The sequence below is a fragment of the Pocillopora verrucosa genome, chromosome 3, assembly GCF_036669915.1.
Source record: "Pocillopora verrucosa isolate sample1 chromosome 3, ASM3666991v2, whole genome shotgun sequence".
NCBI classification, from domain to species: domain Eukaryota; kingdom Metazoa; phylum Cnidaria; class Anthozoa; order Scleractinia; family Pocilloporidae; genus Pocillopora; species Pocillopora verrucosa.
In genome coordinates this window covers 27,506,693-27,520,325 of record NC_089314.1, presented here as the reverse complement: position 1 = coordinate 27,520,325, position 13,633 = coordinate 27,506,693, and the positions used below count along the sequence as shown (strand labels likewise).

The window sequence follows — 13,633 nt, the reverse complement described above, 5'->3', positions numbered from 1 at the left end:
AAAACACTGAAGCTTTGCACCCGGGCCTTTTAGAGCTTCAAAGAAAACATGGTGGCTACGAGGAACAAATTTTGTGGTTTTATATTTTAAAGTTTCCGATCCAAAATATAAACGGAAGAAGATCACAATGCAACTGAATAACAAGGTAAGAGGTGTTTTTATATTTCCAAAACCTTTAAAATAGTTACATGGATTTCAGTCGTTTCGCCAGCATTTAATTTAAGTACCAACGATTAGTTCGCTCGAGCCACTGCTCGAAACTAGCGTTTGTCCTGTCGTTTGCGACAACTTAAAAGTGTGTTTGCGCAATAAGTTGTTTTGGTGGATAAAGGTCTAGAACTTTACCGCGTTTGGAAACTATTTCGTGTTCACGTTCCGTAGTTCACATCAATCACTCACTATACATCAAAACCATTTGAATTCATTTTTAAACGGGGCTTCTATGTTGTTGATATTTTTTTTTGGTTTGTTTTTGTTTTGAAATCTGTACGGCCCTGGACAACCAAGTCCTTATCATGGTAACCGAAGTCTTGGTTTTCCAGTATTTGCCAGTATGGACAGCCTGGATATTTTTCTGCACTGTTTTTGTTGTGTCTAATAAGTGCTCATAAAAACAACAGGCCAACTAATTTGAACTACATGCGAAAGATCAGGTAATTTTATTGATAAATCAACATGGTTGTATAGATTATGAAAATGATTGTTAACTGATAATATTAATCTACTAGTAAAGTGATATCCACTGCATGGTAAGCGATATCTACTTGCAATGTTTCAGTGTTCCTCAAATGTATATGTACTATCCAATAAATATTTCAGAGCAAACTTTTGTTCTACTTTATAAATGTCACATATTCTTGTAAAATAGCAGTAACACTACAAAAAAACTTAACATTGTTTCAAAGCCTAATAATGCTGATGAATTTGTGAACAAGCCACCTGTAAATCAATGGGCAAACTCTAAAACTGGGTTTGTTACAGAAGTGAAACCTATCAGACAATGCAAAAAAATATCAACAAACTCCAAGAAGGGAAGTACCCTCTGGAAAAAGGCATTTATGGATAGGCTTGTTAACAATGACTAACAAATGGTGATTTTTTTTCTTTTTCAAATTGTGATACTTTTTAATGATTTATTCCATGGTATTGATTTCATCTGTAAAACTCTTGTATTTTATGTAGTTGACAATTAGCACCATGGCTTCATTGAATTACCATTGCCAAAATCATTTACTTTTCCTTTTTCTTGTGCTAGTACTTTAGCCTGAGTTGTCATTGAAGTGTTTTGGCCTGACATTTTGTTGAGTGGTGAGACTTTTTCAGTTTTATGAGGTAGGGGGTTTAATAGTCTTCAGAGGGGTCATGCCAGAACAGTTGGTTTGAAAGTGGAGCCAACCAAATAAAAATGGTCAGTTTGGAGAGGAAGGGGTTTAACCCAAATAACTACTCTTAAGTGTCACACAATTATGGTAACAAGGGGTGGGGGCAGGGAAAAATTTTGATGAAAAGGGGAAGTCATCACATATTATAGTGACTATCTACCACCCCACCACATAAAAATTGACAGTCCCTAATATTTTCAATAACCATTTGCCTTAAAAAATAGATGTCTGTATCTAAGCAATTTGGCAGTTATTGCACTTCCATTGAAACCTTTTATACTTGAAAACTTTGTCAGGAATTTTTTGGCAAGCTTGATGGAACCACTTCTTGCAATTGGTGCATTCTGCCATCTGGTCTTTGGTTGGATTGTATGGGAGGCGGCAGTCACAGTACACTGGCATGGCAACAGTCTCTTCATAACCAATGCTTGATTTTTCCTCAAAGGGGAATATACCAATGTATCCATTTTTAAGGGAATCTAAGAGATGTGCCCTTATTGCCCGCCTGTTGAACTTAAGTGATGTGGGGTCCATATTATGGCAGAGTGCTGTGGCAAATGCAATCACAAAAACTCCACAGTCTGTCCCATTTGTTTGCTGGTCAACAGGAGGGACACAAATTTCAATAACATTGCTGTCTTGGTTGAAAAGAAGGGCACCAATCTGCTCTCTGGTGAATGGCGCAATTCCACTATAAAGACTGTCATAGAGTTTCACTTGGTTGTTGTGGCTGCATCCAATATTACTGACACAAACCCAGTGATTACCACCAGTGTGTAGCACTTGAATGAAGCTGTTCCGCATCACTGGAAACTGTTCTGCCTTCCCAATTGTCTTTTTTGTCTTTTGGAGCATATTGCGGCGTAGAACAGCATCACCCTTCTTCAATGTGCAGTCGAAGCCTCCTTTTCTTTTTAAGGACTGCTTCTTTTGCTTTTCTTGTGCAGCTTCTATGTTTCCCTGCACTCTTGGGAAAAGTGCATCTCTTGTGGCTGTCATTTGTTGCACATGCTCCTGGAGGACATCCTCTGAGTTTAATTCCCTTGCCAGTTTTTCAATTTCGCTGGGGTCGTTATCGACGTGCTTTACATACTTTTGGACTTCAAGAGGCAAACGTGGATGCCTACTATACATTAAATAGAATGGGCTGAACTTGGTGGTGTTTGATCTGTTGGTGTTAATTGCAAAAAGAGCACCATCCGTGTACTCGTCCCAATCCTGATCGTGGTCATCCGCAATCTTCCTAAGGGTACTAAACAAAAGTGACAAGTGCAGTAAATGGCTTGAACCCAGGGGTAACATGTGAAAGTGGAGGCTGATCGTCCGGGTGAGTGTGGTCCTGAGAAGGACTGTTGTCGTTGGTAGTGACTGACGTTTCGACAACCTGTGCGGAAGTCATCATCAGAGTCAAGTGAATGATTGTTGTCGGTAGAATGTTCTTATTCCAGTTCGTGGAAAATGATTGGCACCAACCATTTTATACGAACTGGAATAAGAACATTAGGTAGGTAGTAATTAGATGATGTATTACCTGCTCTTGTAATTCTGATAATATGTAATATTTAACATCTTTGCATTCGCTTCAGTCCGTAGTTTTAACACTGGAATCCCAAGCCATTACCGAATGGAAATAAACTTTGAAAGCACTAGCTTAGCTTAATGATATTTTAGGTAGCATGTCATGCCCTCTTTCATCTCACTGATAGGAGTTAAGAGTTATTTTTAGACAGAAAATGATTGCAACGCTCACTTCTTTATTGACTGGTTTGATCTCTCATCTAGGCCATTAGACTCCGGATGATATGCTGACGCGATCCTCTGGTGGACACCAAATGTTGTCATGAAGCGCTCGCACACCTGCAACAGAGACAATGAAGCAACGTCATGCAAGCCCCTACACAGATGTCTGTCAAAGGTTTCCGTTGTATAAAACGCTGACCTACCTGGTTAACGAATTCTCTACCCTGGTCTGAAATGATGTGAGCAGGGGCTCCATGGCGACAATATGCTTTGTAAAGGCCCTTTGCTACGCTTACGGCACTCTTGTCTGGCAGAGGAATTGCCTCTACATACTTGCTAAAGTAATCCGTCATTGTCAGAAGATAGCGGTTTCCTTGGGCAGAAACTTTGCCGGCATCTATTAAATCAATACCGACTAGGTACCAAACTTTAGAAACCACCTTCACGGGATGCAGCACGTCGTAACTTTTGCTTTCACTGGTATTACGTTGACACCGGTCACAATTTCGAATCTGTTTGTGTAAGAGAAGGCCACACTTAGAGAAGCATTGAGAGAACATAGAGAAGCCTATGATTCTTTTATTACAACATCTATTGGAAGTAAAGAAAATTCATTGTTTTATAAATATTTTACCATTATTGTTGTTAAATGCCTTTTATTATATGGCTGTGTCTCACAAGTACTGGGAACTACAGAATTCACAAATTTGACTGACTATTTCACATGGCTGATCTCGCTGAAAGAATCATGCTCTTTACTTGAGCCCGCTTTTTGCAAAACCGCGACTTTTCAGGCCTCTTTTTTTTAAATAATTGCCACTGAAACGCTAGTGTTAAGATGCATGAATTGTGACAGACCGTGATGGTATCAAATGTTATTCAACACCAATGCCTCTACGTCTATACATTTTATTAAACTTACCAATTCAACAGTATCCTTGTAGTAAGAGGGCCAGTAGTAGCGCTCCTTAATTTTTTGTATGGTGTTGTCCCGCCCAGCGTGGCCCGCAAAAGGTGAAGAGTGACACTCGTCGAAAACTCTTGTCTTTTCCTCCTCTTGAATGACCATGCGGTTAAAGGTTAATCCATCGTTACCACGGTCGACGTAGAAAAGCGAGCCTGATTGTACATCAAACGTGAACTGTTTCGAAAGTCTCCGTAACACTCCTTTTTCACGCTTGCTTGCGCCCTCTGGATACTCTTTATCTCTCAAATAATGAACCAGATTTGAATATTTTGTGGCATCCATCTTAATAATTCTCGTAAGATGCGAATTTCCCGCGAAAGAAAGGTCATAAGTATACAAGGTCCAACTTCCTAATTTGGGCATTGTTTAATAGAGGAATTTCCGGTGGGTAGAAGCGTTGCGTGAGAACAGTTAAATCAACGTAGCATCTACGCCTAATGGAATAATTTGTTGTATTTAAGAAAGGGTTCCTGGTTCTATAAATATGCGCCCATGGGTGCGGAATTGAAATATTGATTAGAAATTGTTTTTGGTAAAGTGTCTAGCCAAACAAAAGCGCTTACAGGCCAGGGATACCAATTTTACTGCGATCAACGTTCACTGATATGTGTATCCCAACATATCACAAACGTTTGCTTCCCACTGTGCCTATGAGTGCGATTTTGAAATATTTTATTGATTAGAAATTGCACTGGGCTAGAGAGGCCAGGATACACACATCACTACTGAATCACCGTCCAGTGATATATATCAATAAACATCAGGGGATACACGTATCACAGAAAAGCGATCGCAGTGATTTTAGATCACACTTCTGTTAATTTTGACTCAATAATACACTTACAAGCCATACTTAGCCAGTATTTTGCTGGACAGATAAAAACGCTTGCTTTAGTAAGGGGATACAAATACTAACTACGATTGCCGTGATATGTGTATCCAAAGTGTATCCACAAGATATAATGGGGATACACATATCACTGAACGGCGATCGCAGTGATATGTCTATCCCCCGAGTAACTCGCTGTCGTCTGTCAATTTGGAATCAATAATACACTTACTAGCCATATATAAGCTTAGGTAGTAATTTGCTGGACAGACAAAAGCGCTTGCTTTACCAAGGGATACACATATTGACAGCGATTGCCGCGATATGCGTATCCACATTGTATCCCCAAGATGTATTGGGGATACACATATCACTGAACGGCGATCGCAGTGATATGTGTATCCCCTGACTAACTCGCTGTCGTCTGTCAATTTGGAATCAATAATACACTTACTAGCCATATATAAGCTTAGCTAGTAATTTGCTGGACAGACAAAAGCGCTTGCTTTACCAAGGGATACACATATTGACTGCGATTGCCGCGATATGCGTATCCACATTGTATCCCCAAGATGTATTGGGGATACACATATCACTGAACGGCGATCGCAGTGATATGTGTATCCCCTGACTCGCTGTCGTCTGTCAATTTGGAATCAATGATACACTTACTAGCCATATATAAGTTAGCTAGTAATTTGCTAGAAAGACAACAGCGCTTGCTTTACCAAGGGATACACATATCACTTACTACGATTTCCGCGATATGCGTAACCCCGAGATATGTTGAGGATACACATATCACTGAACGAGAGATCTCAGTGATATACGTATCCCCTGGCTAGTACGATGTCGTCTGTGTACTTTTTAAATTTGTCAATGACACATATGATTGGGAATCAATAAAAATTGCTGTCAGTTGGTGAAATATTTCATGCACTTACGTACTAGCCAGTAAAGGAGCTAGTAGCAAGTAATTTCAGTGCTAGACAGGCGACAAAGCCGATACGATTGTAGTCACCAGTGATATGTGAATCCCTAAGATATATTTTTGTTTAAATGACAATTTCGATTCCTTTATATTTCCAATAGATTGTTTGATGTTTGCTACTGGCCCATAAGAACTGTCGGACTCGCGAGTCGTGTCTTTACAGTTCTGATTGTGGAAGATGGTTCAGTGAACGATTTGCGTCCATTAACACAAGTTAGCCGTAATTATTTATTTTTTGGAGGGGAGGGGGGTGGGGGATACACATATCACTGGCCGCCATCTTGGAGGGGGTACACATATCACTAGTGATATGTGTGCGGGGGTACACATATCACGGGGGTACACATATCACTGTGACATCGGTACTACGCACACGATTGACGGCGACGTTCGGCGACGACCCCCAAAGATATTCGGGAAGAATTCGTAGGTGGAATTTGAGGTACCAGAATTTTGGAGCGAAAGACTGGTCTCAGAAAAGAAACGATGATTCTACAACGTCTAGAAAAGGAAAAGAGAAAGATTCAAGAGGCGAGTAGTTACGAAAATAAATTTATTTTCTTACTTAAAGTATTCTTTCACAAAAAAACGAGAACAGATCAAGTGAAGTATAAGTGTATTTTCAAGAAACGAAAAAGACTGATGCTTTTCAAGGACGATCTTAGCATTCAGCAACGGTTTGAAACTGTCGAGATCAATATCAGTAATTAACGTTCCCAATAAAAAAATCATAGGCAGTTGATAAACAATAAGCTCTTTTAATTGGCTGAAAAAATGTTTATTGACAACCGCCATATCATTATTAACCACTGAAACAATATTCTCTGTCTCCTTCAAATCTGCTCTTTAGCATGTCGCTTAATACCTCTCTTTTCGTTCCTTTGAGGGGAAGGTACAGTAGTTTATATATGAAAATATAAACTAATGGATGTTGTGTGACAAACACCAAATTTTAAGAGCTAATATTATAAGAAATGTATTGCAGACTGTGAGTAGAATTAATATTTTGATCTTGAGAGGGAAGGTTAACCCTTGAATGCTTAAGAGTGACTCACATCTTGTTTCTCCTTACATAATCATTGCTGAATTGCACATTAAGGTCACAATAAAGGAATTGATCCACATTTAAAGAAGCTCTTGATTGTAAAACAAATTCTCCTAGTCAGTTCCACAGGAGATGTTCAGAACAGTGTGGAGAATATGCGTAATAAAGTTAGTTTGTAAAGGTTAAAAAAAGAGAAACTTTCTTTTCTTGTCTCCATCTGTCATGGTTCATTATTTATGCTAATTGTATGCATGCTGTCTGCTAAACAAGGAACTCTATATTTATTCATTTTTATTTTTAAAGCAATATTGGCTAACCCATACCATAAAGTATCACTTGTTTCAAATACAGGAGCAAAAGTTTCTGGTTTTTTTGGTTTAAGAGAAGACACACGAACAATATTGGAAACAATTGTTTCCTTTTTTCTTCCAGAGATGACAAACTAAAACTTTGGCACAACTCTTGTTGTAACTTTAGGATTGTAAATATTATTGTTTTAAGAGGAAGTGTGTCTCACGTGAAAGGATGTCAAGGTTCATTCTAATCAAAACTTCAAACTTATATCACACTGAAGAGTAGTTATTTTCACATATAGCTTAATAACTTAACAGATATAGTTAAGTGTTACTAAAACCTGTAATAGTTTTTCTTGGATTGAAATAACATTGCGTATTTGGGGTAAAGCACACAGTTTGTTTGCATTCACATTTGTCTCAGTGCTTTGTTTGGAAACATTCTTTAGGTGAGTAAATTCATGCTTTGTTTGAGATAATTGAAAGTTTGAATTCCTTAAATTCCTTGTCTGTCTATTGAATTGGATAATTGACATGTATATTGTTGATAACCTTTTTTGCCCCTGAGGGCAATTAAAAGCATGCTGAGATTTCAGCAAACTTGTTTAACATATTTTGAGATTTAAGAGCAATGCTTTCAAATCTGAATGACACACTGTCGCTCTGTTTGTGCCTTAAATAATCACTTGTCTCTTGAAGAGTGTTTTTCAACAGTTTAGCTTTCAAATCTGGCCAAGAATTACAAGAATGTTCTTCATCTAGTGATAAGTTTCTGTTTGAATGCGATAATCCTTAAGAAAAGAATGCTTGTGGTATGTTTTACCAATTATGTCCTCACTCTCACAATCAACCCTTGTATGTTTGGTTAACTGAGTAGAGTATTTATAAATTACACAGCATCAACAGAAAATTCCACCATACCCACTTTCATTAAATTTTGTAGTCTCATTTTTTCCTTGTTGCGGTTTCAAACAGTTTGCAAAAATGATCAGTTTTTTATTTCTTATGACCTGTCTAAATTCCATTTTACATTGGCCTTTAAAATGGAAAGATATGTCACTGTATATGCTATTGGAGATGGCACTCAATGTGCCTTGAAGTAAAACCAATGAGTGTTTAGATTAATTTTAATCTCATCAGCTGTGTCCAATTTCTCAAAAAGAGGTTAAATCAGGGTCACTGTGTTCAAGTCTTGTCTGCATGCTTCTGTCTCATGGTCCAAATTGAAATCACAAATTCTGTATTCTTTTCATAAACTTCAAAATGGAACACAACAACTCCAACTGCCAATTTTCAGGTAACATCACTATAAAGAGTATCATTGTATAAATTGTTTCTGAATGGTGTTCACTGATGGATACACAATGAGTCTTTAATCAGATCAGCGTGAACTACTGAGGAGTATTTTTTCCTCACGGTTTTCTTCTGGCTTCAGATTTCTGTGAGCAGTAAAAACTCATACCACTCCCTCCAGTGTTATGTGATTAACGAAATTATCTCCTACCAGATAGAACACAATACTACCGTCACATTGTTCTTATACTTTTACAACTGGAGGTGAAATATTTGCACCTTCTGAAATGCCATAATTCAAATTTCTTATTGTGTATGTGTGTACTAAATTTGAGATTTAGGGAGGTTTCATGAGTTTGTTCCGTGTACAAAGAGTCTTTGTCAGGTTTGAGAAAGGAAGAGCATCACTCTTTGATGTTCTTTCAATGATGTGTTGCCAACATGAAGTATTTTAGAGTTGCAAACACTAACATGTTAAAGCGGCTGGTGCTGGTTAACAGTTTTCCGGGATCCCAAATTGGGCAATGTTTTTTTATGCACTATTTTTTACAAAAATTCAGGATGCCTTATTCCTTCAAAATAAAGCATAATATTTCTGACTGAAAAGAGGTCATTTTTTGATACCCCATTCCATTTATTTCAGTAAATTTTAATAATGTTATCAAATTCATTTCTGCAAGAACCCTATGATAGCTTATGGCATACAACACAGGGTGTAACAGATTGCTTTTTAACACATTTTTTTTGAGCAAATTCTCCATGAATTATTTCAAATCTGTCAAAAATTCAAAGCTTTCACACCTTCCAACATGCATTTTACTCTGAATCATTTTATGAGATTTCCCTTAACCCTTTACACCCTAACATCAGTATGCAAGTTCTCCATGTACTGTTCTCTATACATTTTCTGCAGTACTTGCAGGGAGAATTTGTCTAACAATGAAGAGAATCTTGAGCTTGTGATCATTTCCTTTATTCCCATGACCACAATTTTTGATTCAAGAATGATGCACCATTCAAACAAATGTGGCCAGGTGGATAACAAATTTAAAAAAGTAATTTTTTTTTCTTTACAGGTGTGTGTCACAACTGTAAGCAGCAAATAAATGGCTGTGAATCAGCTTGTCTTGCCATGGAACATCTATACCATGTTCATTGTTTCCTTTGTTGCTTTTGTGGTAAGATGATTCTTCAATTGCCTTATTATTACCATGGAGGAATTTTGTGGTTCAGAAATTTTCAATTTTAGCTATGATTTGCATCCAGATTTGACATAAAGCAAACACAGCCCTTCCCAAGAATGTATTGGAAAATGCATTTTCAAATTCACCACACCTCAAAACAAAATTCCTTCCCCCATTTAATGAGGTAGAGTTGAAGCAGGGGTATAAGGTTCAAAACTGGTGGTAAGTTAAAAAAAATTAATCAATTTAGAATACTAGAGAAGGGTTTTCTCGTTGTATTGTTTGACATCAAAGCCTGTCAGAAGCAGTTTCATTCTCCATCTGATTGACATCCACCTCTGGAACCATCTGTGTTTTTGTTCCCTACTGAATCAGGCATTATTAACAGTTGCTTTGGTTTTGAACTAATCTTTCACACTTCCTTCTCTCAGGAAACCAGTTGATTGGTCAAATATTTTATAATGTTAATGGAAAGATTTACTGTGAACAGGATTATAAGGTTTGTAACATTAATTCATGTCTCCCTGCCTGAATTAACCCATTATACCCTAACATCAGTATAAATTTTCTCTCCACTGTTTTCTGTACATTTCCCATGGTTTTGACAAAAAGAATTTGTTTTAACAATCAAGAGCTTCTTAAGTTGGTGATCATTCCTTCATTCTCATGACCTTAAAGTTTGTTTTAGAGGAGATACAGATAAGAGAAAATAGTTACTATTTTAGGGGTTAAAGGGTTAACTGCAATTGGGCTATTATAACAAACTGGACTTTTTCAAAAATAAGGCTATTAACCCTTTAACCCTTAAGAGTGACTAGCATTTAATTTCTCCTTACAATATCACCACTGAATCACACATTAATGTCATGAGAATAATGGAAATGATCACCAACTAAAGAAACTCCTGATTGTTAGACAAATTCTCCTTGTCAGCACCTTGTAAATGTACAGAGAACAGTATGGAGAATATGAATGCTGATGTTAGGGTGTAAATGGTTAACAATAAAATTGATAAGTAAATAGAAAGACTCATTAACCTTTTACACTCTAACAAGGGTATCCACTTTCTCTGTTCTGTTCTTTATACATTCTCTATGGTGCTGACCTAGAGAATTTGTTCACCTATCAAGAGCTTGTCATTAAATCATTTCTTTTATTCTCCTGACCCTGATGTTTGACCCAGCAGTGATACTGTAAGAAGAATTTTTTTCAATTACCTTTACATTCCAAATTTCATGAGAAATCATTCAAATTACTTTCCTCGATGTCAGTTTTCTGCACTGTTTGGGATTAACTGACATGCTCTTGGGAAAACTGAAATCTTCACTTGTTATCATAAAGAAAATGTATTTAAAAGCACTCAAAAATTCTTAGAAGACAGATGTCACCAGTCATTTTTTTATTTTTCAGAATCTTGGTTTTTCTCCTAACTACTGTGATATTTGTGGAAAAATAATTGAGCTAAAGGTAAGTTACCACAGACTTTATCTGTTGGGATAGTGATTTATCTACCCTTTATAAAACTAGGCCCTGGAGACTGGTCATAAGCTTATGGCAGTTATTGTGTTACTGACAAGTTGCCATTTTACATTTCAGATAGTCTTGTCACAGTACTCAATAAATCATAAGGCTAAATTTATTTTTTGGTGTTGACTGTGGCTTTCAATTGCCATTTATTTTTTTAGCAAAATGGGACAAAGGCTCAAAATGTTTGGCAACGATAAAATTGTAATTTGACAAAAAAATTGAAAGCTTTCAAAATAATGGACAAAAACTAATAATTAGGGAAATATGTTTTTCATCTTGTCACAAGAATGAGACAAAGAAAAATTCTGAGGAATTCATGGGGTCTCAGGATTTTTTCTCTGTCCTAGGCTTGTGAAGTCTAAGTCAAGTTTTGATACAACTTCAAATTTTAATAGTGTTTAAAATATATACCAGAAAATTTGGAAGGGAAATCTAACACTCTATCAGAGGTCAGTCAAGTCCTCTCCGCAGACAACATCTCAAGTTTTTAACTGTTTTTGTACTTGCAACCATGTAGATCATCCAAGCACTGGGCAGGTCATATCACCCATCGTGCTTTAGATGTTCTGTCTGTCAAACAGAATTAGATGGAATTCCCTTTACAGGGGATCAAGAAAATAGAATATATTGCATTCCTGATTATCACAGGTAACAACAGAGATTTCTTGTAAAGATAAATACCTCTAAGTTTCCAATAACTTGATGTCTTTAAAGAAAGTTGTTGAAAATTTTTCTTAAACATGAGAGAAATCCCTGTGAGGACTCAACATTAGTTATTACAAATTAAAAGTATAAAGGTTTTTGTTTTAATGAGTTGTTTGACCACAGATGTTCCAATTTTCTTTCTTTCTCTTTTGACAGAAAATTCTTACCAACCTGTGCAGTTTGCAAAAAACTAATTGCACCAACAAAGGTTAGTTACCAGGATGCATCAGCATAGGGTATTCAAATAAATTTACTGTTTAAATGAAGTTGTGTCCATAACTGTAGATCATTACTAGACTATTTTTCTTGTTGCAGGGATCAAAGGAGATCCTGAGAGTGGTTTCAATGGAGAAAGATTTTCACGTTGATTGCTTTAGATGTGAGGTAATTCAGTAAGGAAGGAATTTAACGGTGTTGTGAAAGTTTTTGAGATTTCTGATTCTTTTATAAAATATAAAGAGTTGCAATTAGATTTATCTTGTGGTCATCTACCCTAGGAAAAATTGAATGAAAAAAAAAAAAGATCCACTTTTGAAAGACCATTACCTCAACCTCACTAATCCTAAGCCAAGCTACTTTTATGCATAAGTTTTATAATAATTTGCATTTAGAAGCACAACCCATAAACTCTCAAGATCTGATTGTTAATTCTCCCCTCTAGCAGCTACACATTTCCATTTAAATTAGTTAGGTGACAGTGGTGTTAGATCAAGATGACAACTTCTACCTTATAACTTTGAGTATTCTCATTACTTGTTTGTTGGATATTGTATGGATCTCATAGGGAGAATTTGCATGTTAATCACTTCTGGGGGTCAAAGAGTTATGACGATTCTATAATTATCATGTTGTTAGTATGGCTTTTAAGTAATGGCTTCAAGTTAGTTTTTTTGTGAAGGTCTGATGTGCAAAAAACAATCAGTGGTATAACAAATTTAATTATATTACCAGTGTATTAATTTATATCTTTTCAGGATTGTGGGATTCAGCTTTCAAATAAGAGACCATGCTATCCACAAGATGACCACATCCTCTGTCGAAAGTGCAATGGTAAAAGAACGCCAATTTCAAGATCACTGCAGGTCACCCCAGTTAATTCACCTTGTGACTCACCAAATGTAACACCTCGATGTCTACCACGTGGCAGACCACGTATTTTACGCAGCAAGCGAGAATAATATTGTAGTTAGATTATCCAATTATGGCATATTTATCCAGCATTTATTATTATGGTGTCACTTACAATGTATCACGATAAAGATCAGGCATTTACTATTTGGAAAGTGGCTAATGTTATCATGATATACTTGAAAGGAATAGGGTTTCTTTATTAAGGAGTTAAAAAAGGACTATCTATTAATATCACTTATTATTATTGAATATATAAATATAAGTTTTTGAAAAAATAAATAAACACATGCCTGGAGTAACAATGGGCTTTCAGTTCTGACTGATTGTTTTGTTAGATAAGGGTTGTTTGGTAAGAAATCTGCCTGGATGTTCCTAATTTTCTTTGTAAAATTTTGTTTATAAAGTGAATGATTAGTCTATTATGATAATTAGACCTTGGGTTTTTATAATCAATAGTAATTTTTTTTGTAATTGAGATTAACTATTGATTATTAAAAGATTTTTGTTTGTAGAGACTCAGTACACTCAGTACACTTTGGCTTTCCC

General features: G+C 36.4%; 1 protein-coding gene across 2 annotated transcripts; it reads left to right on the top strand.

Annotated features, from left to right (window-relative positions):
- The first annotated feature begins 47 nt into the window (after window positions 1–47).
- LOC131798934 (Wilms tumor protein 1-interacting protein homolog) lies at window positions 48–13,593 on the top strand. Of its 2 annotated transcripts, none has more exons than XM_066164676.1 (8): window positions 48–145; window positions 9,617–9,718; window positions 10,156–10,223; window positions 11,135–11,191; window positions 11,769–11,899; window positions 12,113–12,164; window positions 12,272–12,340; window positions 12,931–13,593. In XM_066164676.1, exons 2-8 carry the CDS (start codon window positions 9,673–9,675, stop codon window positions 13,132–13,134), a joined length of 627 nt encoding a protein of 208 aa, XP_066020773.1. In that variant the 5' UTR covers window positions 48–145; window positions 9,617–9,672; the 3' UTR covers window positions 13,135–13,593. The 2 variants fall into 2 exon arrangements, with proteins under 2 accessions (XP_066020773.1, XP_058972583.1); XM_059116600.2 differs by lacking the exon at window positions 48–145 and adding an exon at window positions 8,093–8,544.
- Window positions 13,594–13,633: the final 40 nt, after the last annotated feature.

Coding starts and splice junctions, on each gene's coding strand:
- LOC131798934 (XM_059116600.2), top strand. CDS start 8,511: ATGGAACACAACAACTCCAACTGCCAATTTTCAG. Junction 10,224..11,134: donor ACTGTGAACAGGATTATAAG/GTTTGTAACATT, acceptor TTTATTTTTCAG/AATCTTGGTTTTTCTCCTAA. Junction 11,192..11,768: donor GAAAAATAATTGAGCTAAAG/GTAAGTTACCAC, acceptor GCAACCATGTAG/ATCATCCAAGCACTGGGCAG.